The sequence below is a fragment of the Fukomys damarensis genome, unplaced genomic scaffold (genome assembly GCF_012274545.1).
Source record: "Fukomys damarensis isolate Sample0158 unplaced genomic scaffold, DMR_v1.0_HiC HiC_scaffold_20, whole genome shotgun sequence".
Classification (NCBI taxonomy): domain Eukaryota; kingdom Metazoa; phylum Chordata; class Mammalia; order Rodentia; family Bathyergidae; genus Fukomys; species Fukomys damarensis.
This window is the reverse complement of record NW_022900932.1, coordinates 6322953-6346149: the sequence shown is the minus strand read 5'-3', so window position 1 is coordinate 6346149 and position 23197 is coordinate 6322953. Positions and strand designations below refer to the sequence as shown.

Here is a 23197-nt window from a genome sequence, read left to right as displayed (position 1 = left end):
TGTGCTTTGTGCTTTGTGAAGAAAATGCCATCAGGCAGGCCATGCTTGGTGCAGATTGGAGTCTCAGCCTAGCACAAACCTTGCATTCTGAGCTGCTCTGTTCCTCTGTGGAGACAAGGGTGAGGCCATGTGACCGTGGCTGGCCCCGTGTCAGGTCAGGTCCTCTTGGCTCCAGGCAAGTAGTACTGCTCAGTGAGCCGGGTCCCACCTCCTGAAGACCCCTCACCTACTCCCGAAGCTTCCACTCGGCCCCACTCAGAATGAGGGCAATTCTTGCTTAGCCCCAACTCCTGGCTTCATCTCTATGCAAAATCTCCCCCAGTGGACACATGGAAGGCAGAAGCAGTGCCCCCGGGCCCTCACCCTAGCCGATGGCACGCTTGGAGGACAAGTGCCCTCTCCCCAGGGCCCAGAGAGCACAAGTCTAACTGGAGGCACCGTAGCATCCTGCACAAGTGGGGGGCGCACCCTGCCAAGGATGGAGGGCCTCTTGCATGCTGATCCTGAGGACTGAGCAGCCCCAGGAGCCGGAAGTCACATAAGCAGTTCCTTCTAGGAGACTTCGTCCTAGGAACAGCCCAGTGCACACAAGCTGGAGAGGAAAGGCCGATTTTCTTCTGTAGAAGGGGGTCCCACATTGGGTGAGGAGAAACCTGAGTGACCCCTGACATCCTCCAGGTCCTAATGTCCTGGTGTCCCCTCCCTCGCCGTTCCATGTGCGTCCCTCCCAAAACTGCACACTCGGTCGGTCAAGGAGGACGACCACCCCTGATAAAGGAGCACTGCTTCCTGGGTCAAAGGTGTATGGGTAGCTGTGCTCCCCCACTAGAACCTCCAAACGAGCTCTGAGAATGTACTTCCACGAGGAAAGAACAGCATCAGGCAAGGGCTGGTGATGTTCCGGGCTCCACTCACCCTAGGGGCTGGTCACACACACCTCCTCCGCCAGCCGGGTGAGCCAGGCGAGGGAGCAGACAGCGCTGACACTTTTACTTTTTACTGGTGTCCGAGTCCTGGCCATAAACAACCCAAGGCTGCAGTTTCAGTCTCTCGCATACAAAATCACGGGGCTTAGGGAAGAAAGAGCCCCACTCGAGCCGGAAACCCCACTCTGATGGCCCTGTACATGGTCACAGCTTCTGCTCAGCGCTCGAAAGAAGGGGCCCTTGCGTGCCAGACTGAGGCCACTTTGAGACAATTTAACCCACTCGGCACCAGTGAGCTGCTGCTTCCCCACAGGGAGACCCAGCCTGCCGTCCTTCATTTGACCTCTGCCCTCGGACAAAGGGGAAAATAAATCTATTCTAAACTGGGTGTGGTGGTGCACGCCGATAGTCCTAGCGCTCACAAGGCTGAGGCAGGAGGGTCACAGCTAAATTCACGGCCAGCTTGAACGACATAGCAAGACCCTACCTCCAAAAGAGAACCTATTCTCTCCTCCATATGGAAACATTCAGATATCCACAGACAGCCCCTCTCTGTACTTCCTCACCCTCCTAGTCTTCCCTTCATCATATCACCATCTTAGGTCACCTCCCATATTTCTCCTATGACGTAACTCCCTCCACCTTCCAGATTAGTTCTGTTTTGCTGATGTTTCTCATGAAGGCACCTCTGCAATAAATACCAACTGTGGCCTCGCCATTACACAGTCCAGGGGTGTCACCCCCCCTGATCTCCACGCTACAGCTTTACTAATCCACCAGGAATTACATAAAATTCATACCGAATGATGGGCCGCTGAGATTATCATCGAGGAAAGCTGCTACTATCTTTTTTATCTGACGGTTTCGTACAGCTCAAAGAAAGAAGTAGATTTCACACTAGAAGCTATTAAAGTACATAAAATTCATACCGAATGATGGGCCGCTGAGATTATCATCGAGGAAAGCTGCTACTATCTTCTTTTATCTGACGGTTTCGTACAGCTCAAAGAAAGAAGTAGATTTCACACTAGAAGCTATTAAAAACCGTATCCTGCCTACCGCTCATTAGTCACGATGAAAAAAACTGCTCAAGAGAGCAGGGCCCTGGCTATGATGAGTGGCCAAGATTCTGGATCCCTCGAACCCTGAGAGGACAGAGCCCCGAGGTGAAGCAGGCGTCCTCCAGCTCCCAGAGCCCCCGTGCCTGTGTCTCCCTCGCTCTCATTCTCCTTAGCCAGCCACAGGCTTCCAAGGCAAGGTCTCCCTCAGCCCTCTGGAAACTCACTGACACTTTCCTCTTTCTCGGGCAGGTCACCTGAAGGACACCATCACACAGCGGCACATGCAGCAGGTGGCCCTCGGTGAGTACCAAGCCCATGTGCAGGAGGGAGGGGCAACCTGGCCACAAGGTCATCCCGGAAGGACCCAGAAGGCAGAAGGGGTGTGTGGTTCTCTTTGAACAATGCGCAGAGGACAATGTGAGCTCAAGCCACACTGCTGACCTGGGGACTAAGGGTCCAAGCCATGCGCCCTCCTGTTGCTGGCGCATAGCACGCCTTTCTGGGTTCTCTGGGATGTCATGCCTTCTCTGGGACGTCGTGCCAGGTACCTTTAGGGCCTGCAAGTCTGGCCCCACACTCAGCAGGGCAGGTCACTGGGGGCAGAGTCATCCCAGAGGGCTGCCACATCTGGTCTCCTCTCTCACCTGCAGGACACTGGCTCCCTTATGTGAAAAGTGCTGCTCGACTCCAAGGGCAGTTTCTGCCTCTGGCCTGGTCAGCAAGGCCCTGGCTTTCAGGGAAAGGGGTGCCCCTTCCTCGCTGCCCCTGGGCGGATCCGTCCCAGTGGGATAGGCTCTCCCTGGTCCCTTGAAGGGTGGCTGTGTGTTCTCAGTCACTAGTCTCTGCCCGAAGAATTCCTCCACTCCTCTCCTGGGCGCCTCTTCATATCCGCATCAGCATCACAACAGGCGTGAGGGTCAAAGCCCGTCTGCCTGAAGTAATCAGCAGGCTTCAGAGGAAAGTGCAGTAGCTGAAAGGCTCACCGAGAGCACTGCTTTAAGAGCACGCTGCATCCCAATTAGTCGAAGTGTTACGTTTCCCAGCTGCCATGTGGGGGTAAAATGCCAGCTTGCCTCCCCAGTGCCTCAGGAGGTTGTCTGGTGCCATCTGGAGCCCCCACTGGTGCCCCGTGTCCCAGGTGACCACGCTGCAGATGGGGAGAGCCGCCCTGTTCTGCAGCTGTTGGTTCATGAAACTGTTTCCTGCCCCTCCCAATCCTGTCACTGGTGATGGGGCTGAAGCCCGAGACAGAGCATTCTGCAAGGCCAAGGCAGCTCCGGGGCCTTTGGGACAGCCTGGCCTCTGCCACTGGGCTTCAGAGGCAGGAATAGAGAGGGGACTGAGCGTGGTGTCCCACTTCTGTGTCTTTCTCAGGCACTTTTTTCCCCTCTTTGTTCTGTGCCCTGTGTTTTCTCTCACCTCGGATTTCCTGCTTTCCACATTAAGTATCTGCCTTGTTACTCTGTCCGATGTTCCTAAGGCTCCGTCTAGGTGTGGTGGGGTTGGGGGCGGGGGTCAGCGGAGAAGATGTTTGGGTTCAGGCAGGAGAGGCTGCCACCTGATCTCCTAAGAACACAGCCCTGTGTGTGTAGCGGATTCGTGCCAGAGGAATCCGTACAGAGACAACTCCACGCCTCAGAGGGACAGAGGGCTGCTGAAGGGACAAAAGGAGGGTGGTGATTTGGTGCCAGGGGCCATATGTAGCTGGTCCACAGTAGAGGAGTTGACTCTGAACATTTCAGGAACTTAGGGAACCACAATTAAACACAGTTGTCACGAAAAATCAAGTTATGTAAGCTCAGAAGTAAGTTTTACTCCTTAAACAATGGCAACAAATACTCAGCCATCATCGCTTCCTAATTAACTTGCTGTATCTCACTCTTGTCCATGTCCGGGGCGTTAGCGACGTACCCTGTATCTGCAGAGTGGGGACGCCGTAGGATGGTGGGTGCCCTGTGTCCCTTCCCGAGTTCCAATGCTGTCACACTCACAGCTTGACATCAGCCACTGTGGGAGAACCAACGAGCACCCCGGAAGTTGGCAAATGTTATAAATGCACCCTTTTGTTTTCAGAAAGTGGCTGTTGAATATTTGTCACCACGCCACTGGCACACTGACAGTACCCCTTTCCAAGCCACTTTGGGGTGTGTGTCTGTCTGTGTGTGCACACCCAGACACACACGCATGCCCACGTCCCCTCACAAGGACTTCCACTCCCTTTCCTGGCTGAAAACCTAGTCCATAGCTGTCTCCTCACTTACCGCCTGCCTGCTGACACATAAACACCTACTGAGTGTAGGTTCTTTTGAAAATCAGTGGACAGGGAAATGAATGAAGACAGGGGATGGGCAGGAGGAGCAGAAGGGACCCTGCAAGTGCCCCGGGTGTGACAGCCGGTGCTGAGGTTGCCCTTTGGTAGAAGCGTCCGTGGCCAGTTCTGAGGACATCTTCAGCAAGCAGGAGGTACTGACGGACTTGGAAAAGGACTGACTCCCATGCGGCTTTGGGAAACAATCAAACAAGTACTTTAACATAGGCATCAAGTGGAATCGACAGTCGAGGGCGCTTTGCCCTACTGCTCTGTCGTACTCCGTACATGATCTTGTCTAGGAGATCAGCCAGCGTTTCTGGAGTGTTCTACGGTGAGCCAGACAGGATTATAAGCTCTCTGTGTGCATTTTCCTCTTAGCACTCACAGCATTCACTTGAGGTAGACGCCATTGTTTTCCTCGCTTTGCAGCTCAGGCCCTGAGGGTGCAGGAGCCCTGCCTGGCCTCGCTCAGCTCAGAGCCTGTGTGCGGCCACCACACCGCTCTGCCCAGGGCACTCGGCCCAGAATCTCGGAGTCCGCAGTGGGGCAGCGGCACAAGGGTCGCCCTCAGAGTCCACAGTCTAAGGAGGACGACAGGACGGAGACAGACACGGATAATGCCCTCTTCAAATTCAGGCCTAAACAATAGCCTTCCTCTTCCTAGTGTCACCACGAAACCCATTCCACCTCCACCCTCTGTGGAGGCTGCCTCCCCAGACCCCCTCACCCTGCTGCTCTCCCTCCAGGCATGGGCACTGCTTGGCACTCCGGCCTTGTTTGCTGATGATTTTAAAGCTCTCCGCTCCTCTCCCCTGCAAAGCCAGGTGCAGTCAAATTCGTCTTCGTTGCCCCAGCAGCCAGCATAAGCAATAAAGAGGCCAAGTTCGTGGGCAAACGAATGCTTCCCAGGTGGCCTGCAGACTCACACATCTTGCACAAGTACAATGAGACATTTGAACATAAAATAAAATAAGTCCATTTAAAAGAAGGAGAAGGAGTAAGTGCTTTTGGAACCGACCGCTGAGCAAATTACAGGCACCAGCCATAAATTTGGTTTGCCCTTGTCTGGCCACTCAGCAAAACGAGAAGCACCCACAGTTACATCGTTTTCCTTTTCTGACAGCAGGGAGCATATGAACTAATTTATCCACAGAAATAGAACTTCTTCCTGGTACTAAACACAGGCCAGAATTCATCAGTGTGGATCCTTGTGTAAAGGACCCTGAGTGACGCGGTGAGCGACGTCTTCACCTGCAGTTTCACGAAAGATACCAAAATGTCGAGTCTGTCTCTCAGCAGTATTTGGTCAGGGACTAGATCTTGGTCCCTTCACAATCAAAGCTCTAACAGACACTCATGGTTAAAAGTTAAAAGACATCCCGCTACCAAGCAGGTATGAAACGAGTCAGGTGAGAGGGACAGGTCATCAGGTTTGAGAAAGGACCACAAGGGTGTGGGCCCTGGGCTCGTCACCAAGCCCTCAGAAGCCTTCAGGCATGGGCCTTCACTCAGAGAAGTGTGTGTAGTTGGGGTGTGGGTGGATGGTTTGTACGTGCTGTGCTGTATAAATATGTTGTACATGTGTGGTGTGCACATGGGATGTGTGCCCTTCATATGCATTTGTGCACATGTACGTGACATAGGTGTGGCTGTGTGTGTCTGTGCGCGTGTGTGTCAGGGGAGAACACCTCTGGGGCGCTGACTGAAAGCAGCTGAGGGAAAGGCTCGTCCATTGGGCCAGGCCAGCTCCTCTCTTGAGCCCGGGACCTGAGCTTCTCCTCACGGGCAGTTGAGGCAAGAGTGTGACTCCAGCGCTGGTCTGCCAAGGACACAGTCTGCAGCACCCAAGCCCAGCCTGCACTGGCACCTCTACCCACCACTTCCTCACCTGGGCACGCATACTCTGGGCCCACAGAGGTCTGCATGGGCCTCTGAGTGGTAACTGTTTGGTCCCCAGCTCCGAGCTCAGCTTCCAGAGCTCTGTGCCAAGGTTCCGAAATCTGTAACATGGGCTGGTTGGAGCCAGTGCTATCCCAGGGCCCTAGAGACTTGGCTGACACACAAGGATTGCTTGGTGAATGAGTAAAATGACCGTCAAACCCTCCCCAGACCCCCAGTGTCATGCTGAGAAGGCAGGCGCCTTTGGGACACACAGGAAGCACAACCAGTCTTGTGTGAGACTTATAAGGCCTGCAGTGGGTGAGAGAGGCCTTTGTCCTCTCAGAAGTGAATGGTGACAGTGTTGAAAGTGGCAGAATACAGAGCAAGTGGCGTCCCCATGGGAACGAGATGGCGTCTCAGTGGGTTCCAGGAGGATTCAGGTAGTCGCTCCAGTCCTGCCATTTACATCAGCTCAGACCCACAGCTGCTTGTGCATATCGGGTCAGCTTGAGTGGCACAGGCCCTCAGCCCAACTTCCAGGATGGCAGCAGAGGCTGAGGAACCTCTGCCCCGCTTCCCCGCCCCCTGGGTCCCCCGCCAGGCTCCTGCCCAGGGCCTGATGCCATCCAGAGCTGTGACGGTGGCCCAGGGAAGAAGCCCGGCCCAGGCTGCGCGGTAGTTGGGGCTCTCCTGCCAAGCGGACCCACAGGACAGCGGATACCACAGAGAGGTTACTGTGGGAGTGAGTGGGCCCCAGCCATCATGGAGGCGGCCACGTCCTCCACTCTGCCGCCTGAAAGCTGGGGCCCAGGCAAGCCGGGGTGTTGTTCCAGTGCAGACTCGAAGGCCGGGGAAGTAGGGAGCCCGTGGCGGACGTCCTCGTCTGAGCTTGAACGTCTGAGAGCCGGAAACGGGCAGGAGAAGATGGGTACACATCCGCCCCCCTCTGCGGTTCTGTTCTACTCACGCCCTCCAGGACCTGGTGATGCCACCCAGATGGGGAGCCGGTCTCCCTTGCCCCGTCTACCAACTCACTCACGGATGCCTTCCAGAATCACCCTCAGGAAGCACGGAAATCGCACATCACCAGCCGTGGGGCACCTGTGGCCGTCAGCTGTTATGTCTCATGGTGCAACCAGGAGAGCTCAGCTCAAACTGCGACTGGACCTTCTGTAGTCTGTGACCTTGGTCTGCAACCTTCCTGAATTCCCTTTTCTCACTCATAAAAGACAGAAGAGTGTCTGCTCTGTGGTGCTTGTCAGTGTTTCGAGTGAGATGGTATGTGACAAGTGACAGAACCAGGGGCAGAGTAGGTGCTCAGGAAATCATCTCAAATGCTGGCTCTGGACCGAATAAACGCCATGCCCAGGCAGTGGGCACAGAGTCAACCATGGCTCTGGGAAGAGCCGGTGAGGTCACCGCAGCCCCACATCCCTCTCCCCAGGTCTGCACACCATGGGCACCGCTGACCAATCTTTCCTGAAGAAAGACCAGAGTCAGGCATGGCACACCTGTCCTCTCAGCACTGGGAGGCTGAGGCAGGAAGATTGCTGACACTTCAAGGCCAGCCTGGGCTACATAGTGAGTTCAAGACCTGCATGAACTACAGAAGCAAGCTGCTATCTCAAGGAAGGAGGAGGAAGAAGAGGAGGAGGAGGAGGAGATGGGGGAGACAGGAGGAAGAGAGAGGAGGAAAAAGAGGGAGAAGGAAGGAAAGAAAAAGAAAGAAAGAAAGAAAGTGGGAGGGAGGGAGGGAAGAAAGAAAGGCCATGAAGCCTCAGGAAAGAGCTGTCCCTTGGAGGACTGGATCGCTGAGATCCTACCACTTGCCAATGTCATTTTTCCACCATGCAATACACAGAAGTCACACATGCTAATCTGCCTGAATTAGGCATTAGTAAACAAGATTCTAGCCTCCCGAGTGTACCTTCAGGACTAGAATTTTATTTTTTTTAAATCGCCATTTGTGCCTGGCAAATCTAGACCTGAGAATGCTCCTGGTGTTTCCTAGGAACAGTCCTAATCATGTGCCACAGGGCTAGTTACGTCTCCCCGCCCCTCAGAGCAGCTCCTGATGCGTGCAGGGGACGCTGGGGCTCTCTGTGCTCAGGCACAAGGGCTGAGCGACACAGTGCTGAGCTGTGTTTTTAAAATATCAATGCCCCTTTTGGGAAACCACGATAAGCTGTTGTAAAAGCCAGGGATCCCCCTAGGACCCACAGTGGAGACATCCTTGAGGGCAGAGCTGCAGAAAGTGACACTCAGGACAGATAAGAGCAGCTTCTGCCCAGGAGGGAGGAAGGGAGGAAGCGGAAAGACGCAGGAGAAGGGAGTCACACAACTGAAAGCTCTGAACAGCTCCCTGGGGACGATCCGGAGCTCTCGGGGAAAAGTGGAGACATAAACCCTGACCAGGGAGTCCAGTCCTGCACCTGATGGGGTATCACAGAACAGTCCAAGGAACAAAGCCAAGGCAGCCCAGAGGTCCCCAACCAGAAAGCAGTGACTTCGAGGGAGCGGTGCGGCCGTCGTGTTGGATGATCCAGGGTGCTCACAAAGGCTACTCATTTCATTGTTTCTCCCACCTTCTCTTTAAATCCCCACAGGACCTATAATCCCAGCTCTCAGGAGGCTGAGGCAGGGGAGTCGCCATGAGTACTAGGACACCCAGAACTATTGTCTCCCAAAAATATAAATAAATAAGTAAATAAAACCCCCCCACAGGAAGAGTAGTTCTTCCTCTACCTCAGATGGAAACTCATCAACCCAACAACTCCACTGGCCATTCATTGTTATCACGAACAAAGAAACTTTGGATTATAACTGCCGCCTCAGTAATTCAAATTTTACTCAAAGATAAGACTTCTCTCCCTCACCCCAGCCAACTGTCATGAGGAGAAAATACAGACACCGACTCCCTGACTTCCTTCCTCCCCAGCCTTTAGGGGTCAGAAGAAGGAAGGAAGGGACCGCGGACAGCTGGTAGAGCAACCCCTTGACCACAGCTGGTGCAGCAGGTTTTGCACCCTCTGGGCCTGGGGTGTCCCCAGCTTACTCTTCCCTGGGGCCCCTTCAGGGGTTTCTAGAGGTCCCTGGCCGGCATGTCCCTCACCCCAAGACACGCACATTAGTCAGACAGTGGCTTCCCTCTTTGAGCCTGCGCGGTCGGGGCCCAGGCAGCAGGAAGGGGCTCTGCCTGGGAGGTGTGGTGGGCATCTCGTGCTGATGGCAGGACTGAGTGAGGCATCGTGAGAGCAAGAATAAAGGCGCAGGTACAAGGATGTGAGCAGAGGAGAGAAGAAAGTAAGAGAGGTGGGTTTGGAGATGGGAAGGCAAGAGGAGTAGGTCCAGCACACGGGCAGCCCAGGTATCCTGCCGTCAGCTCCAGGTTTCTTATCCCCGAGGCCCCCTTCCCCCAACCAGGCCGTCCTCTCAGAAATGATCCTAGAACCTGTGATCCCAGCACACCAGGAGGCCAGGGCAGGAAGGGGGAGAATTTGAGCCCCAGCCCGGTTAACGAGCAACTTAGCAAGAACTTGTCTCAAAACTAAAGGCCGGCTGGGGACATGGCTCAGTGTAAAGGCCCAGAGCTCAGTCCTCGACACCACAGAAAGCAAATGCTTCTGCCCACCTGCCTCCAAAGAACCTTGGTCCTTTGTGCTCAGGCCAGCTCACACTGACTGGCTCATGAGAATTGACTGTGAATCGGCAGTCACGGAAGTATTCATACCGCACGACAAATCATGGGGCTCCCCACCCCAGACCTGCTTGTTTAACACTCACCAGCCCTGCCCTGACCCCAGGCGACCCCAGCCCAACTCTCCAGGGCATGGAGCCACCACCCTGGGCCCACAGGAAGCAGCGGGAATCCTCAGCCTTGCTCCTAGCGGACCTCAGCCATGTCCTGCATCCAAGATGGGCTGCATGGGAACCCGGTCCTGCACTACGGCCCTCCTCAGAGCCCGGATGCTCATCCAGCTTTCCCAGGGGTCTCCTTCAAGCCCTGCAGCGTCTCCACTCACCCCACAAGCACCTATGGAAGCGGGTTTGTGCGCTTGGGGCACACTGCCAGCTTGTCCCCCAAAACTCCTCTTCCAGCGTTGTCCTTGGCCCTCTTCTCTGGCCGATGGGAGCGGTTGGTGGCTGGGCCAGCTCTCGCCATCTGACTTTGAAAACGTGCCGGCTCTACTGTGTGGTCTCCCAACTCATTCTGACTCCAGTGTGTGATAAATTATTGCCAGATGAACAGACTGATCTCCAAATTGGCTACTGACGGACATGTCTTCCAGAGTAGAGAGAGACACAGCTTTGTTCAGAGTCAAGTCCTCAAATCCCCCTAATAAACCAGTCAGGAGAACTGACAGCCTCACCAACCATCGTCATCTGAGGTCTTCATGGGAGAAAGCCCGTTCCTCAGGAGCTCTGCTTCCCCAAAGGGCTGTGTGCCTGAGACCGCTGGGCCCACCACGATAAAGGCCAGAAGCTGTAGGGATGTCAGGGTTCCTGCTACGGCCTCTCCGGAAAGCCGCCGAGACCAAGGCTCATGGTCAGGCAGGCTGCAGTGACAGGAGGGAAAACTGCAATGTGCTGGACTAGGACAGAAGCCCCGACCCACAACCACAAGCAGTTCTTACCGAGTGAGAAGTCACGGCGGGCTGGTAAGCTTCTGGTGGCCCCCTGAGGTGGGAACCCCCACAAGGAGGAGGTCTTGGGGGTCAGAGCCAGAGGTCACGGCCACCCTGCCAGGCTCTGAGTGGCTGCAACAGGAAAAGCACAGGCTGGAAACCCAAAATGGCTCCGGATTCCAGCAGGAAGCACTGTGGAAACAGGACAAGGGCCCCCACCCGAGAGAGGCGACCGCGAAGCCACACCCAAGCAAGCGGCAACTAGTGTGGAACACACTCTGGCATTGCTGGGTGGCACGCGCAAGGGCCGCCCTCTGACTGTGCAGTCTGTGTCCTCCGCGCAGGGGACAAGGAGCAAGCACTGGAGGAGAGAGACCGCCACCCCAGGTGCCATCATGGGCAGGGAGGCCCAGGGTGGTGTAGGGAGAGATGGTTCACACCAGAAGAAACGGGGTGGCCTGCAGCAGGGCTGCTGGGCCTACATTTGCTCTGCATGGCAGGCAGCTGCATGATTCTGATTTACTGGAGCGTGGCCTTGGAGAGCACCCTGCTGTCCCCAAGGAAGGCAGTGGCAGCAAGTGCAGGCCTGTGGTGGGGGGACAGATGCACCCCAGGGACCATGAGGCACAGCCATCTGTCAGCCTCTGTCACACACGGTCTGGGCGTGCAGCGGGCAGCCAAGGGGCTGCACAGAACCAACACCAAGACAGATGAGGCGCTGGGCACCCGTCAGCACACGATGACTCCAGCTGACAATAAATTTGAGCCATTAAACAGGGAACGGTCTGATTGGGAAGCTGGAGTCTTGCCTTCAGCTGCTGACCACTGTGGTAATGGAGATACTGACACCATCAATCTCTTCAAGAAGAGACTCTCTGACTTCTCAAACAAGGTGAGGCTGAGTGATCTACAGTTCTGTGAGACGCTTTAGCCCAAAGAGGCCCAGCGTGGGTGTGGAGCAAATGAATCATTAGTTGGATAGCTGAGGTGACCAGCAGGGGTGCCTCCCAGCTCCGACGTCTCCTCTGCCATGTGAAGCCACGTAACTCACGGCCTCCTCCCACTTGCCAAGCGGCAGCCATGTTGGTCCCATGATCTTTGCTCTGTGGAAGCCCAGAGGGCCCCATTCAGCTTTGGGATGTGGTTGCAATTTCCATATTGCCTTCCTGAGCACTTGCAGTATGGCCAGGTTGAGAGACAGGCTGGTTCTGAGTATCCACGGGCCAATCTGGGAAGGTGGCAGCTCCAAAAGGCAGAGAGCTGCCCCACACCCAACAGGTGAGCTGCAAATGCCCGGAGGAACTGGGACATAAGCCGTGGACTCTGGTGGGTAAAGGGCAGTCCCTGCGGGTCGGCATCTGGGAAAGCCCAGCTGCAGGTCTGAAAGGCAGTGGTGGGAAGAACGTGACCTTCGCTGCCAGGGACAAGTCACCATGGACTCGCTCCCCTTCGTTACTGCTGTCACTGCCAGGCGGAAAGGTGCCAGCTTGGAAGTCCTCACCCTGGCCGGCTTCCCAGCAGCGCGGTCCCGGGCTCTGAGCCACCTGGCATGGCAGTCCTGAAGCCCAGGTGAGACAGTGCATCCGGGGCCCTGGGCCCCGTATCGGCGCAACTCCCTTGCTGCCATCCTTGTGCTCCTCTTCCCACGGTGGACCCCAAAAGTCCAGAGGGTGGGCAGGGATGCTGGGGACACAATCGCTCCCCAGCGCTTTCTGCTCTAAAGCCCCCCGCCCGGGGTCCTGCAGTGCCCGGATCTCCTGCATGGGGAACAGGCGTGGAAGGGGCTGGAAGAGGAGGTCTCAGGACCTGCCGGGGGCCCTGCTGGCAAATTCTAACCCCGGGGACTGTCTGTGCTTTTACAAGCTCCTTAAGAGACTGATGTGCACCCCAGTTGAGAACCACTGAACCAAAGAAAAGAGATGGCGCCGGCTTCCAGCTTCCTCTCCATGTGACATTCAGATCTGCATCTGTCGGGATGAAATGAAACCTTTCTTTCTTGTCTTTCTGCCCCTTCAGAGCTGGCTGTCCCACAGAAGAGCAGCGTGACCCACAGCCCACCTCTGTCCTCCAGGACTGTGCTCCTGGCCAGGACTCTGCCCTGAAAGGAAGGCTCCCTGCTCCTCCAGTCGGTGCCTGGAGGATCCGTCCCTGGCCAGGGCCCAGCGGGGACAGAGACCTACAAACCCCACACACCCTTTCATTCCTCCCTCCCGCTTCTTACTCAGTCTCTCTGGTCTGCTTTCCTTTGAGTCCTAGCCCTGTCCCTCTGCAGAGGGGACAGGGAAGCCAGCCTCAGGGGCAGCCCAGGGTGTCCCCCAGTGGGGTCACAATATGCTTCACTAAGCGGACATCACCTTTGGCCACCACCTTTGGCCACAGGCCTGGGGGGGGTTGCCATGGCAGCATGGGTAGCTTGGTCTTGGAAGTATGTTCTGCCCTCATTCTGGCTGCCTGGGGTCCCTGGCCCCAGCCTTCTTCCCGGATCCTTTCAATAGACTTACGGCACCCTGGCGCCAGCCCACAGCTCCTATTCTTCAGTTTAGAGTAGATTTGTCTTGGTCAGCAAAAAAGTGGTTTGACTTAGCCACAAAGGAATAGAACAAGCTATGCCTCTCCTCACAACTCTGCAGCCTTGCCTTGCTCTCAAAGTCAGAGTACTCAGCATGGCTACCAGGACCTCTGAGGTACAGCCTCAGTTTCCTCAGTGACCTTAGCTCCCTTACAGTCACTCCAGACACACTGTGCTGCTCACAGTTCCTAACAAACACCAAGCAGCTCCTTCCGCAGGCCTTTTGGACATGCTGCTGTGCACCATGTCCCCTGATCTCTGGACCCCAAACACCCCACCTGGCTCCTAGCACGGCAGCACTGAACCCCACCCCTGCATTCATACCCAGCTTCGTCATTCCTCACAGCACGTTTCAGCCCCTCGTGTTTTGTTGGCATAGGGTCTGTCTTCCCCACTCGACTCCTCTGGAAACAGGTCAGCCACATCTATTGAGTGGACACTTAGACCTGGGTTCCAAGCCTGGCGCTGCTTGCTGGCAGCTTTGTGGCACTGCACAAGCCACCTGGTCACCATGAGCTGTGGTGCACCTGTCCGCGAGGCAGCAGGGACAGAATCTGGGGGACACATGAGGAGAAGCAGCGGTGCACAGAGCCTGGGACCCAGCGACGCACACGCAGTCGCTGCCATCACCTGTGCATTCCCGTGCCCACTGCGTCCAGGACTCGCGCGTCCACGCACTTCCCGTCATGTGCCAGGGACCCTGCAGTGTGCCCATGGGAATGACGCCAGCCAGGGGCAAGGTGGGGACTTCTGTCCCACAAGCATGATGACACTGAGCAGCCGCACACCGGGGACCCGCCCCTCCTGCCTGCCCGAGCCTCTGCTCACTTCACACTTGTCCCTCACCACAAGGAACACTGAGGAACTGGTCCCGGAAGCTACAGGACAGAACAGCAAGCAAAAGGGAGACCCACCTGGTGCCCGGCGAAACCCCGCGGGCCTCGTGTGTGGAGGGCACTCAGAAAAAGATCGTTGTTCGTCATTCATTTGCTACGGAAATACAGAACTTAAGTCTTTAAAAGCTAAGAGGAGCCCTTCCCTGCCCAGCACCTCTCAGACCTGTGTGGAATATGAGGTCTGAGTCCAGGCTTTTTCCGTTAAGAGAACCAGAAAGTAGCCAGGTCACCGGGACCTCGGAGGAAGACGCTGCAGACTCATAGTGTTTTGTGGTGGCCGTTTTCTTCCTGTATTTAAAGGACCGTCAAACTAAGAAAAGGAACATGTACGGCCACTCCAAAGAGCCAGAGCAGAAGAGAAGAGAACTTGTGTGTGGGGGGGGGGGTCCTCCACTCACAGAGGACACTTGTCCACAGCAAAACTCACTGTCCTGCATGGTAGTGAACTCCCCGTCACGGCAGCAGAAAACACATGACCATCCGCCAGAAAGGTGATAGAAGGACTTTTCTAATCCAAGCAACTGTATCATGCGACCAAACAAATGTAGATCTGACTCCAGTCCCCCAAAGTTAATCACATGGCTGGGGCAGGTTAACCTTGGAGGAGCACAGCACAGCGGACTCGTTCAGCCCTCCACGGAGTGAAAAGCAGGCGCCACGGCTTCTCCGAGGGCCTCTGCGGGCTGAGAAACGCAAACTCCACAGAGTAAGGGGGACAGACAGACCTTGCACACGGGGAGCACATGGCCACCGTGGGCCACGGCACCGGCAACCTCGTGGGGCCACACCAGCGGGTCACTGCTGAGTGCCCAGCCCTCCCAGGCCCTGCCCGGCCCTGTCAGCGAGGCTGCGACCCCGGCTGCCCATTCACAAGGCCAGGCTGGTCAGCCTTGAGAACCACGGCTTATGAGGGAACAGGAGGGCCGGAGACTCCTGGTCCCCCCAAGGACGTGGGTGCTTGGACGATGCTGCCTTGGTCTTCACAGAGCCCCTGGTCTGCACGTGGAGGAGGGCCACGTGGTGCTGGACACGGTCCCTGGGGACCCAGGAGAGGCGGGAGAATTCCCTTCGGGGACAGCTGCCCCGCATTGGGAGGGCGGCGAGGGAGGTGCTCTGGAAGCCGGGCAGATGCTGCCATCCAGAGGACCCCGCAGGGACCCCCGCTTCGTCCTGGGGTGCGCTTCGCCTCTGCCCTCCGCCCTGTACCCACACGTTCCTTTCCGGTCACACAGGCATCTTCTTCCCACAGGAATCTCAGAAAACACGGCCGTGCCCCGGGTGCCCGATCCGCAGGAGGAGGATCTTCGACGGCAGCTGGAGGAAGAAAAATCGAGGTGCCCTTCTTCTCCGCCACTCACGGCCCCACCCCGACTCCAGGACAGCCTGGAAGCGGGTGGCACAGCGGGGCCTGGGCAGGGCCCTGGGAGAGGAGCCCACCCTGCCCTGCAGGCCCCGGAGCAGCCCGCCTTGTGTGCTGCTGCCACCTGGAGGACGCGAGCAGAATGACCCCAGCTTCACCCGCTTCCCTCCTGCCTAAGCCTCGGGAACTGCAGACCTGCACACAGGCCCACAGCCCCTGAGCTGCCCAAAGCACTATTTTACTTCAGAGGGAGGAGCGGTAGGCATGTGGCTTTGCAGGTTCCCCCGGAACCTCAGGGAAGCGCTGTAGCTCATTTAGGCATCCATGTGCTGAGCACATTTGCTGGGTTCTGGGGACTCCACACAGGTCACGCCCTCTGCGGCTGGGTGCTGATGGACCGTGTCGTGGAAACACTCTCCCTGCCCCCACCCCAGCCCGGTGCTGCCCAGGGGCTCAGGGTCAGCCTGGGCAACATACTGGACCTGTCACAAAACAAAACAAGGACCATACTGTGACTTTTGGTTCTCATCATGAAGATGACCCAACAAACAGTGAGGCGGTTAAGAGTGTGGTCCTAGAGTCCGTCCGCCTGGGTTTGGATCCTGGCTGCTCTGTGCAGACTACAGGACCCCGCCCCTCCCCACTGCGAGGTCGGAATCCATAGCAGGGAGATCAACGAGTGTGTGTCGCATGCCTGGCCCACTGAGTTCTCAGGGAAGACAGTTCAGTGTCTCTCCATCACACACAGACCCCTGGGGCAACAGGACAAAAGGCCCGGCTCTGCTAGGCCTGGGCATATCCAGGTGTTGGCCCTCAACACTGAGGCAGCTGCCTGGCTTCTAAGAAAAAACCCTGTATTTCCAGCCCCACCTCTGGGCTGGGACTCCAAGACTGGTCACCACCGCTCCTCTGATCCCGCTGCAGGTACAGAGCAATGTTCACACAACTCAAAGCCCTGAAGGTGGAGATCGAGCATCTGCAGCTGCTCATGGACAAGGCCAAGGTCAAGCTGCAAAAAGGGTTTGAAGCCTGGTGGGCAGCAGAGGCCAGCAGCCTGCAGGTACGATCTGGGGACACCAGGCAGCTGCAGAGGGGCATGGGGAGAGAGGGGAGCAGGGGGGCTCGTGCACCAGGTGCTCGTGTGAGTAACAGGAGCCGCTGGTACCCACCTGAACAAGGGGGAGTGGGGTACGGAAGAGGCAGCTCCCCAAACTGAGGCTGAGCCGCCATTGCTGTGTACAGCAGGCCCCAGGGACAGCACACTGCCATTTACTGTTTCCCCATCACAGTCAGATACCTGCCCTTAATTAGAGACATTCCAGAAAACACCAAGAAAAAAGTACAACTCACTTTAAACCCTCCACTTAAAGGTAGTCGGTATTAGCATGTCGGCTTGCCTTGTTTTAGCTTTTCCTCTCTGCATATCCATCGATGTGTCTTATAAAAATAGAATCACACTGGTCTTCAAGTATCACAAATAGCTTATTTTTACTTAATTGCTTAGAATGACTGGTTTCTCATGTTGTTATTCTGTATCATTCCCGTCGATTACGATTCCGCCATAGGAATATATCTCAGTGAATTTAACCAAGCTGTTCTTGAGTGTTTAGGTTTTACCTCATTTTTCACTCAGAACATATCTGTGGATAAACTTTTTCACATTTCCCAGATAGATTCCTAACAAGTCTCTTTATTAGTATGAAAGCTAAAACACTCTGCTAAGAAGTAGTTTCGAATCTTGAGTTCAGCTGTCCTCAGGTTACCCCTCAGTTGTGGTGAGACCAAAGTGACAAAGGACACATTGTCGTGTCACCTGTGCGGCCTCCAGGTTCCTCTGAGATCACCTCTCAGGCTGCTCCCTTCATTGTAAGGACAAGGAAACAGAGCCAGAGAAGGTATTCACCGAAGGAAACACAATAACCCCGAAATCACTGGTACCTCACCAAGTGGCCCTGTGACGGAGCTGCAGAGAAAACTGGATCAAATTAAATGCACGGGATAACAAAAAATGTTGAAGTACAGCTGTCAAAATGGTTTACAAGCTAAGTTATGGGCCGGGGATTTAGCTCAGTGGTTCTGCTGTCTGCCTCACAAGCACAAGGTCCCAAGTTTGATCCCAAGTACTAAAATAAGTGAATAAAAAGCTAAGTTATGATATAATAGTCTGTGTAGCACTTTATAAGTACATTAACTAATAAGATCTAGGCATCACATCATCAATAAAATAGTTTCAGTTTTGCCATAATTTCAAAGTCACGATGAACACAGTATTTCTAGATTTCTGCACCAACAGTGATAACAGGAGAGCCGATGTGACTTCTACTGGGCACAAAGCCACAGGTACTCCTAACACTGCTCTGGTCCGTTGTCTTCATTCATCAATTTCAAGTAGGAATCGGGGTAGATAAAGACACAAAGACGCCCATCCACACTGGCACCACCGGCTCGCTTCTGCGGGCTCCTGGTCACCAGTGAGTGAGGGCTGCGGCCACAGCTGGTCCCCAAGTGTGGCTCAGGAAGCATCCTGCGAGGCTGATGATCCACGTAGGTTGTCACTTACTTAGACAGTAGAATCGTAGTCAAGCATCCCTGTCCCTGGACATCACTGAAACAAAAGAGGTCGGATGATGGCCACAGGTGGCCGCTCTCAGGAGAGCTGGTTGTGTGTTTGCTGCACAGCAGTTTCTCAGCCTGTGCTACAGCTGGGCCCAGGCGGGGAGCCTCCGAGCTCATCAGGACGCAGCACTCTGCGCCAGCTCGCCGGAAGGTCAGGGAGCAGGTGGGGATCAGCTGGTAGCCTCCTGTGTTGGCTGTTCTGTGACGGTCACAGGGCAACCTGCAGAGACGCAGCCCGGAAGCCACTGGAGACTCAGGTTTCTGAGCGCCCCAGAGCAGAGCTGTGCCCCACACAGGGTCGTGCTCAGGGTCGCTGGGAGAGGACCTGTGGGCAAGGAGACGGGAAACCAGAAAGGTTTCCGGAGAACTGTCAGATGACATCACTTGTCTCTCTACCTACAAAAAGTTAATACCTGCTCAATTCAGAAGACAAAGTACAGAAAAGCGCAGAGTATAAACCAAACATTTCCCAAAATATACCATCCAAAGATGACATTTTGATGCCTGACATTAGAATCATAAATGTGTCTGGATTTCTGTTTTACCATATACATTGTTCATGCCAGCTTTCACAACCGGCTTCCCCCCCGCTTACCAGTCACACTAAGAACGACTTCCTGTGTTATCAGGTTCATGCTCTCTTTTCTGGCCCAGCAGGTGCATTCTCCAGCGGCGAATCCACAGGGTCCAGTGAAACCTTTTCCCCAGACCTCCAAGTCCCAGAAGGACCAGTCCCAGCTTCTGTCTAACAGAAGGTAAGGAGAGAAGTCACCGGCAGAGTTTGGAGACCCAGGCGAAGCTCCCTTCTTCTGTCCTTACCTAGTTCTTTCGGCTGTGTCCTCAGAGGTTCCCTGGTCTTAGAGGAGGCATTGCTGTTGCTATTAATTGGTCTCGGGCAGAGAGCTTGCAAGCTCACTTAGGGCATGGCCTTCGGTCCCTGCTCTGACAGCCAGGAGAGCCCCACTATTAGGGCTGTGTCTGTAAGTCCTCCAAAGCCTCATGTGGCCATAAGTGACGCTGTTTCAGAGGTGGCAGGATCTGGAGTATGCGACTGATTCACAGTGCAGTGCTGGCATTAAGGGTGTGAGGGCTTATCTGCCCTAAGGCTGGTCAGCCTGGATACAATATGAAGGACAGAAAGGCCTGCTGACAGTTACTTGAAGGTAGTTGCTTGCTTGCGTTTGCTGTCTTCTACCCTGCCATGGACTGTTTCTGCTCTGTGACGCCTCTCTGCCTTGGATCCAGCTGATTATGGACTGAAGCCGCTACAGACTGAGCCAAATAAACCTTTCCTCCTTTAACTTTGGGTGTCAGGTATTTTGTCTCAGCAAGGAGAAAAAGTAATTTAAGACACCTACCATGGTGACAAGAGGCTCTGGTCCCGCCCTGACAGGAGCACAACTGGCAGGAAGAGGAAGAGAGCGCAGCAGGGGTGAGGTGGAGACTGGGAAGAGGGGGTTGGAGATGGAGCAGAGGAACCCAGATGTAGACGCTTCGTCCCAGCGAGGATGCGGGAGAGGCCTGGGCAGCCTCCCACACGGCCCCACGAAGGAGCACAGCACCCATGGCCCTCAGTGAGGAGGTGTCCGCTTCCCACTCCTCACCTTTGCCCACCCCACGTGACCCTGCCACCTCCACCCCTCGGACCGGGAACTGCACGATGCCCATCTCTCTGCCACCGAACAACAAGCCAGCCCTGGGCTTAGGAAGCCGCCAAGGTCCCAGCCAGAAGTGTGAAGCGGGCCTTCGAAAGCAGAGCGGGGCTGGCAGCGTCCTCACCGTCATGTGAGAGACGGGCACTGTGCACCAGACACCCTAAGCTTGAAACCCATCTCCTCCGGGGGAGGCAGGAAGAAAACACTGCATGAGTCCCAGCTGAGCGGCGTCTGCCAGACACCCAGCCTGTTCTCCCCAAGCTGACGGGCATCAGAATCGAGGGACCATGGAGCGTCTCGGCCGGGCGCAACGACAGCCGAGTGTCACATGGCACCCTGAGTGGGAAGAGAAACAGACACCGGGTAGAAGCCAAGAGGAGGCCGATGAAGGCTGGGCCCCGTGTTGACGCCGTCGTGCTAGTGCAAAAGTGTGCATCAGGGACAACTCAGTGTGTGTGACCTGTCCATGCTGGCTCTTCAACAATTCTGCAACCTGAAAACCGACCAAAAGAGGCTTGTCTAGAACATGAACAGGCCCGCCGCCGAGGCCCTGATGCCGGGCGACAATTCCCACGTTGCCAGCTTGCTCTCCAGACTCAGAAAACAGCCCGTGTGTCCCCCACAGCCCAGGAACAAAAACTGACAGACACAATTTTATTTTTTTCTTTTTTTGGCTAGCAGGGTGTTTTAAACAGCAGTGTCATAGGGAAAAGTACTGATCGGTTTGACTTCATTTAAAATTTAAATGCTGCTTTATAAAAGATACTGTGGAGAAAATGAAAAGACAGACTGGGCATGGTAGCACATGCCTGTAATCCCAGCACTCTGGGAGGCTGAGGCAGAAGGACTGAAGTTCAAGCCGAGCCTAGGCAACTTAGCAACATAGTGAAAACCTGTCTCAAAATTTTAAAAGGACTGGGGATGTATGTAACGCAGTGCAGAGGCCCTGGGTTCAATCTCCAGTACCAGGAGAAAGAGACAAGAGGGAAGAAAGAAAAGAAGGGAGGGAAGGAATGAAAAGCCAAGATGCAGATTAGGAGAAAACTATTTGCAAAACACACATCTAGGAAGGACTGTATCCAAAAACACAGACGATAATAAAGTTCAACAATAAGAAAACAGCTCAGTTTTTTAAAATGAGTGAAAGATCTGAACAGGCACTTTGCCGGTCAACACAGACTTATGGGGAGTAAAGAGTGAATCCCCGGGGCAGCAAAACTTTTTTTTTTTTTTTTTTTTTTTTTTGGTAGTACTAGGGATTGAACCTGGGGCCTTTACACTGAATTACATCCTTAACCCTTTTTTTAATTTTTTATTTTGAGACAAATTCTAAGTCACTAAGTTGCCCAGACTGGGCTTGAATTTCCTTGGTTCAAATTGGTGGGCCTCCTGCCTCAGCTCCTAGGATGCTGAGGTTACAGCCCTGTGCTATCACCCCCAGCTAGTGAGACTATGCTCTTCAGATACTGTGCTGGCAGACATGTGATATCATGCAGCGTCCCGATCCATAGGTTCTGACAGCACCAAGAGTGAATCCCTACAAAAGTGATGGGCTTTAGCTCCCTGAAACATATCGCTGTTGGTTGGTCACTTTTTCGCTTCACCTCAGTGATGCTAGGTGTCACTCACGGGGAAAATGGGGTGGGCGGACGGGGTTTGAGAACTCTGTATCTGCCCAACTTTCTGTAAACAAACCTACTAATTAAAAGCTAGAAAGGTGGCATAACTAGGCAGCCTCGCGCTCCATAGTAACAGGGGCATCCGGCCCGTGTCCTGCACCTGGCACGGTCCCTTGTGTACCTGCCACCTCTGCAGATGCTGGAGGTGGATTTGCTACCTTGTCCCACACCCAACCCTGCCCCTAGAGCCCTGGCTGCACAGAGTGTTTGGCCCAACCCAGACAAGAGGACGGAGCTGCCCAGCCATTGCCACTAGCCCTGGAGAACAAGCGCCCACCCAGCCAGAGACTCCGAGCCCCATCTCTTCCTAGCCTCATCTCCTGCACAGCTCCTGCCACTGGAAAGATCTTGTCCCACAAATAGAAAGGCCCAACTCTGCTCTTGGCTGAGAAGCGGGACAGCCTGGGGTGTCAAGGACATCCCTGTGAACGTGCTCACTAGACATGAGGCTCCAAGGGGGAAACAGGCCGCATTTACCAGGAAACCCTTAAACTGGATTCAGATCCTGCTCCAGAGCTCCTCCCCAGCCCTCCTTGGTGGCCGCAGTGCTGTCCTGGGGTCGCTGGCCCTGGGCGGAGATAACCGAGTGTCCTGAACCGTGCTTAAGGCGCCCCTCCCTCCATAGTTTGAATCCCAGGCTCTGTGAGTGGGGAGGGCCCACTAGACAGCAGAGAGAAGCACCTCGCTGGGGACTGGACAGGGAGCAGGCCGGGGGCTTAGAAGAGAAGCCATAGGGCTCCACAAATCGCTGCCTGAGGAGGCAAGAAGACCACAGGGGAGCCTGTCAGGGGCACGCAGCGTCCCTCAGCTCTGTGACAGCCGACAGGGGCAGGCCAGCTGCTGGCACTTCTGTGTCCCCCAAGGCCATTGCACTCACTTCTCAGGGTTTTGTTTTGTTTTTTTGGAACCAGGGATCCAACTCGGGTCCTTGTGCAGGCAGGCGGTGGAACCGCTGAGATAAATCCGCAGCCCTTGCACTGGCTTCTCTCGCACTCACAGCATCCAACTCCGGAGGGCCCTATTGGGCCAGGAGCCAATGTGCAGACCCCATCCCGAAGATGAGAAAATGCCAATGCAGAAAGCTCAAGAAGCTTGCTCAGGGTCTCCCACTGCTTGGTGGTGAGACCAGGATTTGAAGCCAGGCCTGTCAGAGGCTGGTCCCTGCCCTCCCTTCTGGCGTCAGTGTTCAGCACAAGCAGCTGCCTTTGGGGACAGGAGTGCGGGAGGCTCAGCAAGAGCTGGCGTCTCCTGGCCCATCTGCTAGGATGCTGCACAAAGACGTTCCATCGGCACACCCGTCCCGGCCCGGCGCCAGCCCTCGAGCTCGGGGGCTCGCTCTCTCCCTCTGTCCCCAAGCCTGACTGTCCCAGGGGCCTCACGGAGCCCACACTGCCCCCTCTCGGGCCACGTTCTGAGGCCTGGACAGCAGAACTCTTTAAGAGTGGCTGTCACCACCACAATGGAGAAATGCTGAGCACAGCGCCGCAAAGAAGGAGAACTGAGGCCCGACGAGGAATGAGATTTTTTTTTCAATTGTGGCTAATAAGGCCAAGAGCTCATAATTAAACCCGACCTCAAGCTCCACGGTTAAGGGCTCCTCCGCCTCTCCCTCATCCCT

At 55.2% G+C, this 23197-nt stretch overlaps 1 protein-coding gene across 1 annotated transcript in view; it reads left to right on the top strand.

The window, feature by feature from the left end:
• Positions 1-23197, top strand: part of Kif6 (kinesin family member 6) — a 314938-nt gene that overhangs the window by 284732 nt on the left and 7009 nt on the right. The window contains exons 16-19 of the mRNA XM_010638879.2: positions 2237-2287; positions 15519-15603; positions 16554-16689; positions 18903-19000. Coding sequence (XP_010637181.1) covers positions 2237-2287; positions 15519-15603; positions 16554-16689; positions 18903-19000 — 370 coding nt within the window. The remainder of the gene's footprint in view (positions 1-2236; positions 2288-15518; positions 15604-16553; positions 16690-18902; positions 19001-23197) is intronic.